General features: G+C 41.0%; 1 protein-coding gene across 1 annotated transcript in view; it reads right to left on the reverse strand.

Annotated features, from left to right (window-relative positions):
- Positions 1-4,535: 4,535 nt before the first annotated feature.
- LOC123514921 (spidroin-1-like) overlaps positions 4,536-10,000 on the reverse strand; it is an 18,396-nt gene continuing 12,931 nt past the window's right edge. The window contains exon 2 of the mRNA XM_045273177.1: positions 4,536-4,651. Coding sequence (XP_045129112.1) covers positions 4,536-4,651 — 116 coding nt within the window. The remainder of the gene's footprint in view (positions 4,652-10,000) is intronic.

Raw genomic sequence — 10,000 nt, forward strand, 5'->3', positions numbered from 1 at the left:
GTTATATGAGAGAGAGAGAGAGAGAGAGAGAGAGAGAGAGAGAGAGAGAGAGAGAGAGAGAGAGAGAGAGAGAGAGAGATTAAAGATTCAGATAAATTCATAATCAGTACAAAAAAAAAAAAAAAAGGTTGGGAAACATCAAGCCAAAAGTAGTCTAAATTTTTCATCATAGAAAAATTACATAGTATAAACATTTAGTATACACAAAAAATAATAAAAAAAATAAATAAATAAAGCAAACCAGAAAAAAAGTAAAAAAGTAATAAAAGCATTGAAATATACTAAAAGTCGGTGGTAGTAGTAGTAGTAGTAGTAGTGGTAGTAGTAGTAGTAGTAGTAGTAGTAGTAGTAGTAGTAGTAGTAAACCTGAACCTGAACCTGAACTTGAACCTAAACCAGGAGCAGGAACAGGAGCAGGAGCAGGAGGAGGACTAGGACTATCACCACCACCACCACCACCACACAGTGCTCAATGAGGCGTGCATGTGGTGACCGCGGCGCAGGGTTACAGCATGGCGCGGATTGCTGCTCCCCCCCATACAGCTGCTGTCCTGCTGTCCTACTGGTTAAAAGTGACGTCACAAAGGCGTTTTCCGTAAACCTTCTCAAAATCGACAATTTCTTGAACGCTTTCTGTTATACATACGCTGTTATTTGTCTGTACATTCTGTTGATTGTAAACAAACATGATCCTGGGTAAAAAGACAAAACTCTCTCTCTCTCTCTCTCTCTCTCTCTCTCTCTCTCTGTGACAAAAAGCATGGCTGTATTCATGGCTGGGTCACCGTGAAGCAAGTCTCTCTTGTGATAAGCACTACATGTCATCCTTGTGATCCCAGAGACAATGATGATTTCATATGCTTTCAGTCACAAATTCTTTTGGGAAAATATTATGTCCAACATCCACCAGGGATGAAGATTCATTGTGTTTATAGTGTGCACCTTGGTATGCAGAAACCAACGATAGTATACATAGATAAATAAATAAATAAATAAATAAATAAAAAATAACAATAATAAATAAACAAAAGTGTAAACATCAGTCCAGCCATGCGTGTCATCAGCGGTTGTTAAACGGGACATTAAATGTAACGACATGTGCAGTTAGTCGATTTTTAGACTTCAAATCTTAAAAATATAAATAGATAAAAAAAAATAAATAAATAAATAAACAAATACTTTATAGACATGGTAGTTTGTTTGAACTATGGATTTAAAACTATGAAAGGCAAGTATTGTCTCATTGCGTGAAGACGATCGTGCCCGCTTGGCTGTCTGAGTGACACTGCACAAAGGAGGACGAGACGAGACGAACAAGACATGGAAACACACGCACTAAGAGGAACAGTGCTGCTGTGACGACGCCTCGAGCTATGGCGGAGTACACCAGTGTATGTATGCACGAATACCTTATAGAAACCTCATTAGAAAATAAAAATGGAATAAATAAAATAAAGATAAAATACTAACAACAACAATAATCTCTCTCTCTCTCTCTCTCTCTCTCTCTCTCTCTTTCCTTTCCACACCTTCTCAGGATGTGTTTATCGCCAGGAAATTTTCTGACGTAAGTGTGTGTGTGTGTGTGTGTGTGTGTGTGTGTGTGTGTGTGTGTGTCCCTTTGAACAACATTAGAGTTGAAACCCATGAGATTTCATTTTGTTAACATACACACACACACACACACACACACACACACACACACACAGGCAAGTAGGCAGATAGCTAGACCGATAAACATAGGAAAACACGTAGAATAAACAAATTAATAGATAAAAGATAAGATTTAGTAATGTTTAGATAACCAGAAAGAGTAATCAACAAGAGAAACACAAACAGACAAACAGATGAGTTAAATAAAGAGGCATATGGTCACGCAACTGATAAATTATTATAAATGTAAATAGACTGATGCAAAACAATTGATGAATAAAGACAGCCTGAATGACGACGCACAGATAGACAGGTAGACGGACAAAACAAGTCACTGAACAACACTTAGTTGGGTGATCATAATATCTGATCCTTGGACAAAGAAAAAAAAAGTTACCTGTTGAAAGATATTCACTTGATATCCCGTGTGAATCATTTCCGTCAAGGCGTTACCACCACCACCACCACCACCACCACCAACAACAACAACAACAACAACAACAACAACGACAATTTCGAAACATGGTTAATGAAAACATGAATGATAAATTTTCATGGTGCATTCATTATAATTCCGTCAATCCTTCATTCTCCATCTCTTATTATTTTTTTTTCCTTCTTCGCTATCAAGTTGGTTATCTAGCTGGTCATTTAGGTTGAAAGTAAGCTAGTAGTTAGTCAATGACGTTTCGGTTAATTAGAATGATAGTTGATTAATTAGGTAATTAATGAATGTTACTGAATATTTTTCCCTTACATTTATGAATTTTACTAATGAATGTAAGTATGTATATATGTATTTTTTTCTATTTTTTTATTCATTTATTTTATTTATTTATTTATTTTTTTTTACGTTAAAGCCTATAGCGCCTGTAGGCACACTTGAAGAGTGTATGGGAAACGCTGTTCAGCTTCCGCCCATTAGCGGCGCAGGGAATTTTATTTATAGTGGTACCCATATTAGGGCCCATATCACCCCTGAAGCTCATCTTGGGTGTAACCACCTAGAACCTGGGTATCATGGTGTATGTACATACGAGCTTATTTATCTGTCTATCATCCACACCTACTTCCAATCAACAAAACTCGGTGTGGTCACCTTACCAGTAATCATAACAGCTGTACGTGGTGTCAGAGGGTACAGGTCTGCGGTAGCGGCAGCGGCTGTCCCTGTGAAATGAACAGCACTTTGACAAAGGTGAGCAAGTCAACAAGTCAGCAAGTCAGGGTCATGAGAGAAAAACTAAACCCAAATAAGCCAATTCTAAAAATACATATAAAATTTAAATAACAGGAAATAAATTACGATATAAGCTGAAAATTGAGTGCACACACACACACACACACACACACACACACACACACACACACACACACATCAATAAGACAGAAATAATTGCAATATTTCTGAGAGGAATTATACAAACAATTGAACCAAAGAGAATTGTCCTAATGAGGGAAAAACAGGCGGTGTTGCGATATATATATATATATATATATATATATATATATATATATATATATATATATATATATATATATATATATATATATATATATATATATATATATATATATATATATATATATATATATATATATATATATATATATATATATATATATATATTTTTTTTTTTTTTTTTTTTTTTTTTTTTCGCACGAACATCACACAAAGAAGATATCTTCCTTTCTTCCCCCAAAACGATATACACAAGTAGCATCTTCCCAACCTTACTTTCCCCCAACACACCCACATACTACACCCAAAAGTAGTTTCCTTTCATACACCTATACTATACAAGGAGTTCTGCCTAATACACACCCATGTAAGATCTTACCCTCCACATTACCCCTCCACCCACCTCTGTTCCTCTATACCCAGGAACACCCACAACCACTTCTTCCTCTCCACACCCACCACAAACAGGCAGTGGGTCGCCCTTGGCCAGAACCTCAGGTTTAAAGTCGGGTTGGTAATCGATCTGGAAACTTGATGTGACTTCAGGAAAAGCAGGAGACGGAGAAAAAATGTTTGAGCGAAGAAGGAACGTACGACTAAAGATGGATAAGATGCAAGTATTAAAATGTGAAGATTGAGAAGAAAGAAGAGGACGGATCAGTAGTAGGACCAGCACCAGCACCAACACTACTAGTAGCAGCAGCAATAGCAGCAAGAGGAGGAGAACGGAGAAAGACGCAGAAGAGAGCGAGAAGGGCAAGGAGGAGGGGATAATGCTTGAAGTAAAAAGAAGAGGATGGTGGTGGTGAGGAGGCAAGAGGAGGGGGAGGGTGCCCTTGCTCAAAGTCAAGGCAGCAGCAGCAGCAGCAGCAGGGAAACACGCAAACATGTACACCACTCGTCCTGCCTGGTCTGCCGGCACGCACATAGCCATAAAAATTCTTACTGCTAACCCTACCCTCTCCCCCAAACACAGAACCATCCCCTGCACCCCAATCACACCCCAGCACCTCAGAGCCCCGCCACAGTGAACCGCCCGTCCCCGCCCAACTCGGCGCCGCTCCTCGTCTGCCTCAAACTATGTTCCATTATGTAATTGTGGCACCCGGTATCAGAGTGTGTGATGGCTGCGCTGTGTGGCGGCTGTGTGTGGCTGTGGGAGGCTGTTTTATCAGTTCTTGTCTAAACTACCTCGCCGATCGCCTGCGGGTAGGGGAGGAGGAAGGGGGTGAGCTGGCTGACGCGGCACCGTTGCTTCTCTATTGGTGTAAGACGTGGCACACCAGCACGTCGGGGAACATGACGCGGCACCAGCGCACCAGCAACACCGCCACCTTGCCGCGTCTTTACTCAGCCGGCGCGGGGGACGCGGCACACCAGCACATCTAGAATTACAACAAGAGGGAAATTAATGACATCGCTAATACGGAATGCGGCGCTTGACAGCTGGAGGGCGAACACGGAGGAACCCTGGGGCGGCGTGTGTGTGCCAGGGCTGCGGGTATCCTGCCAATGTGTTCCCGATGGTGGAGGAGGCTGTGTGGAAGTACAATGTCTGGATATGCAATAACGCGGAGCCGCCATAGCCTAGTAGCCCCACTTGCCTTCCGTTTGACCGGCAGCAGCCAGGCCCAGTCACCACTCACCAGTCCTTACCAGTCTGGCCATTACCCCTTTCTCCTCCCTCTACTCTCCTTCATCACTACTACCACCGCATGCAGGAATTAATAACTGGTAATAACACACGAGACATCTCACGTACACGATATCTATTTGAACGCTGAATATAAGGTTCTGCCTGTCAGTATGTGTGTGTGAGTATAGCAGGAGCTCCACGCTATCCTACCTAGCTGGCAACTCTTTCCTCATCTATCTCTTCCTCCGTGCACTGTGCCCGTCGGTGCCAAGATGGGTAATACGGTGCTGCAGATGTGCCCGTAGTGGTGTTATGTTTGCGTGAAGTGCAGGAAGCATGTGTTACGTTCAGCTGTGAGACGGAAGGGTGCTGCTGGCTGGACGAAAGGCGGTGTTGTGGCTTCATAGTGATGTATATGTCGTGATGAAGCGGCACCACTGCATGAGAGAGAGAGAGAGAGAGAGAGAGAGAGAGAGAGAGAGAGAGAGAGACTTACTATTTAGTTGGCCGGTTTACTTTTTTTTGACTGGCAAAAAAAAATAGGGGTCGCTTGCTAGAACAGGTCTCTCTCTCTCTCTCTCTCTCTCTCTCTCTCTCTCGACGCACCTGTCTTAGTCGCCCAACGCAACAAACCACTTCCTCTTGCTCTGTCATTTCCTCTCTCTCTCTCTCTCTCTCTCTCTCTCTCTCTCTCTCTCTCTCTCCACACACACACCTGCACGCGAGGAAAGGAAGAAAAGTTTTACATAACGTCAAAACATGCAGTTCGTTCTCCTAATATGGTGTGTGTGTGTGTGTGTGTGTGTGTGTGTGTGTGTGTGTGTGTGTGTGTGTGTGTGTGTGTGTGTGTGTGTGTGTGTGTGTGTGTGTGTGTGTGTGTGTGTGTTCTGTATGACAAAAAAAACCTTTCCCAATGCATTATGGGTTAGTGTGACGAGAGAGAGAGAGAGAGAGAGAGAGAGAGAGAGAGAGAGAGAGAGAGAGATGCCAACAAAGCAGATTAAGCATTCATGACATGACCTCTGTGTGTGTGTGTGTGTGTGTGTGTGTGTGTGTGTGTGTTCAGGAAATTACTTGTGTCCTTCACTTTACTTTTTTTTTCCTTGTCCTTTTCTTTCCTCTTATGTTTTGTTCTGGAATGTCTAGCGAAACTTTTATGTCGTTTACATTTTTCGCTAAGTAGCAGTAGTAGCTAAGAGAGAGAGAGAGAGAGAGAGAGAGAGAGAGAGAGAGAGAGAGAGAGAGAGAGTTAATGAGGAAGAGGGACGCAGGAGAAGCTGGAAATGTTTCTGATAAGACTTGAATCTTTATATTTGGTAGTTTTGCGCGCGCGCGCGCACACACACACACACACACACACACACACACACACACACACACACACACACACACACACAGTCTGAAGAGGCACTGATAAGTAAAAAAAAAAAAATCAGGTAAAAGGGACTTACATTTTCTCTCTCTCTCTCTCTCTCTCTCTCTCTTGGCTAGTTGTCTAGTGGTGCGACAGAGGAGTTGGGAGCGACAGATTAGGTGGCTCCAGAAAAAGAAAGAAAAGAAGGAAGGAAACAAAATAAAAGCTCAGATAGAAGAAGGAATAGCCATTATGTTATCTCATTCTGACGGTTTACTACTTTATCTATTTATTCTATCTATGTATCTATTTGTTGATATTGTCTCGTCAATATCAACTTCATTTTATTATAGAACAAGAACAAGAACCCGAATAATAAGCATGACAACCACGACGATAATAAGAACAATTGATATTTCTACTGTACATTGGCGTTACTGCTCCTGCTGCTACTACTTTACTACAACAACAACTACTACTACTACTACTACTACTACTACTACTACTACTACTACTACTACGATAGGTTATAATACTGGTGTGGTGTAACCGCTGCTTTTGTTACTGCTCTGTTCTCCGTGAAACGAAACACAGGATTTGGAATATATTTTTCTGTATTCCCTGCGTGTCGTTAAAGGCGATTAAAAGGGATGAGGGCGAAGAACCAAATGACCCCCACCCCTCACATGCCATCCTACCCTGCTCGCTTTTTTTTTTTTTTTTTTTCGTCAGCACTTTTTTTTTTCCGTCGTGGTCTCCTTTCGTTGCTCATTTGTTGCAAGAGGAATGTAGGATCTTAACAGCCACGACAACGGTTACTATCTGTTATTGCGCTGCCTGGAAAAGGGAGGGAGCAAGTTCAATCTTACCAAGTTATTTGATATCTGAATTCTTTTGAACTGAAATGGTTTACATAGAAAATCCCTGGAGATTTTTATTTTTTATAAACAAATAAGACGAGAAGGAGGAGGAAAAGAACCTCAAAACAATATGCTCATCGAGTAGTGATAATAGTAGTGGTGGTGGTGGTAGTAGTAGTAGTAGTAGTAGTAGTAGTAGTAGTAGTAGTAATAGAGGAGGAGGAGGAGGAGGAGGAGGAAGAAAAGAAAAAAGAAGAGTATAAACTAGAATACAACCCCAAAACCACACGCCCCACAGTTTCCCCAACTCACAAAAGAAGGCTTTGCAGGGGAACATGGCGCACAGAACACGTTAGCTTCAGGACACCCGCTGGCAGGGATTAACATGGCGATGACAGGAAACTCCCACGGAGAAAAGAAAAAAAGAAAGGAAAATAAAAAGTTGGTCTTAGATCCTGAAGGACAAACAGGAACAGACAAACCAGTTAAATTAAAGAAAAGAATAGAGGGTGGTATCACACTGTTACATTCGTCAAGCTTTGTAAAAGCTGATGGATACATAAATGTGTAAGCTACACTATTTTGAGAATACATATCACAATAAATAATGTTCCAGTTCTCTCGTTTCGTTCATTTGTTTTTATTTATTTTATTTATTTTTTTTTATTTTTTTTTTTTACTTTTCGCAATAAATTTCTTTCTAACAATAAACATCGTCTAGTTTCTCATTTATGATAAACAACACTCCCATTTCTCATTTTCAAGATAAATAACATAAGGATTTCTTGGAGGAAAAAGACTCCCGTGAAACAAGTGCAAAGCCAAGCAGCTCGAGGTAGTACTGCGACACACCCGCGTCTCTGTCTTAACAAAGGTGCGGATTATTGGATCGCTGCAGCTCCAGGACGGGTCTCTCAAGTTGCGGTGATTGGCTTTGTGGATTCACACTCCGCGTCTTTGTTTGCCATCGTGTACCATTTCTTGATCTCCTTCCCCTCGCACATCACGTCAAGGTGTCATCAGTTTTATAAATATGTGGCTGTACTGTATGCAGATGTGTCATGTGTTAATAAAAGGATTGGTCAGTAACGATTTTTCTTTTGTTTCATTTTCATTTCTATTCAATATTTTATCAGCTTTAGAAGCATATCAGACAGACAGGATAGTGAAGCCAGCGTTTGATCCTTCAAACAGTACACTAGTCCATCTGCTTCTCTCACACCAAGGATTGCTATTATGTTATAGCACAGTGTGAATAAAGATTTCCAAGAAAAAAAAAATGCTCATATATATATATATATATATATATATATATATATATATATATATATATATATATATATATATATATATATATATATATATATATATATATGGACAGGGATGATAGGTGCGTATGGATATTTAAGTAGATGTAGTGTGAGCCAACAAGTTTCTTGTATTTCGCTTTATGATTTTATTTTCTTACATTTCATTATGCACAAGACCTGTTCATGACTCGCTAGGGGAAGTGCGATGCCTCATGCGTCTCTTTTGCAACGACTAGGATGTGTTCAAGACCGCGTCAAGTGGGAAGGTCTACGTGGGAATCAGAGTGAGTTAAAAAAGTGGAGGATTTAACATCCGTGGAAAGATGAAGATCGGACACCATATTTGCTGTAACTCCCCATCAGGACTAGGAAAGAGGCGTCACGACGGAATAATATTACTGTATATGCAGCCAAAGTAAAACACTTCAGTGTTTGTGTAAAAACATTATTGTCGTCATCTCTTCACAACACCTGCAATACGCCTTTCAGAAAGGAACTCCCACACCACTGGAGCCTCTTATACTTTGTGGTGTCCAGAAAAAAAACATTGCCGCGGTGTTGCCATGAATACACGACTACCCAGCCATCCAGGAATCACTAACAGCTCCGAGATCCCGTGAAGCAGCGAAAAACAGACAACTCATATTCTCGTAAAGGACTAAAGGCCAACTTGCCTGCTATATGTTCTTAAATGTTCATTTGATTTTCGCAACCGAAACAATAGAAAAAAAAAGTAGAGGACAAACGATCTCAGGAACACAAACAAAGTAATGAAAAGTGAACAAGGCACTCCTCTTGGAAATTGAATGACTTCTTAGCAACGCAAGACGAAGCACAAACTCCTTCGTGCACCAAAGGAGAAGCAGCCAATACTTCTACTGAAGCAGAAAGTCAACATGAAACACAATTGCATAAAACGAAGCACAAACTCCTCCAGCATAGGAATAACAAAACCAATTCTTACGCTTGAGTGGACCATCAACATGGAAGCCTCTTTTGCTAAACATTTCTTTCTTTTTAATGTTAAACTAAGCTTAAAAAAAAAAGCCTTTAATTTCCATTGTAGCACGTTTCTCAATCCAGATTAGTAGTCTTCATCTTCCTCCTATTTCTTCCTTTATTTGAAAATCCCAGAACGACTGTAAACAAGGAAAACATAATATACACGCATAACTGAACGAAAGTGAATCCATCCTCACCTGCCGCGGCGTGTGAGGGTACAGTGTTACACCACCATAGAGAGAGAGAGAGAGAGAGAGAGAGAGAGAGAGAGAGAGAGAGAGAATTACCAATTACTGGTCGTATAACGGCATTGAATTCAGTCAATCAACTACTTTATATACCAATCAATCAATACAACCACCTGGTCTGCCTTGTATATTCTCCGTCCACTAGCAGTCTAGCACTCGTCTCATGGTGGGTGTCTGGTGGTGGGAACAGTCACACACCACTTCTATGTAGGTTAGGGTCACTCACTGCTCGGTCACTGCACTCCATGTCATGAACTTCCTCCTTCAGCTGATTGTGTATCTGCAGCCTCTCCCAGCCTTGTTACTCTTGCTGTCTCATACTCTTCCTTCTCTCTCTCTCTCTCTCTCTCTCTCTCTCTCTCTCTCTCTCTCTCTCTCTCTCTCTCTCTCTCTCTCTTTCCTTTGCTGCTGATATAAATTGTTGACTGATGAAAACCTTACGAGTAGGGTTGAGGTCATTGCTCTCTCTCTCTCT

This window comes from Portunus trituberculatus, chromosome 38 (genome assembly GCF_017591435.1).
Source record: "Portunus trituberculatus isolate SZX2019 chromosome 38, ASM1759143v1, whole genome shotgun sequence".
Classification (NCBI taxonomy): domain Eukaryota; kingdom Metazoa; phylum Arthropoda; class Malacostraca; order Decapoda; family Portunidae; genus Portunus; species Portunus trituberculatus.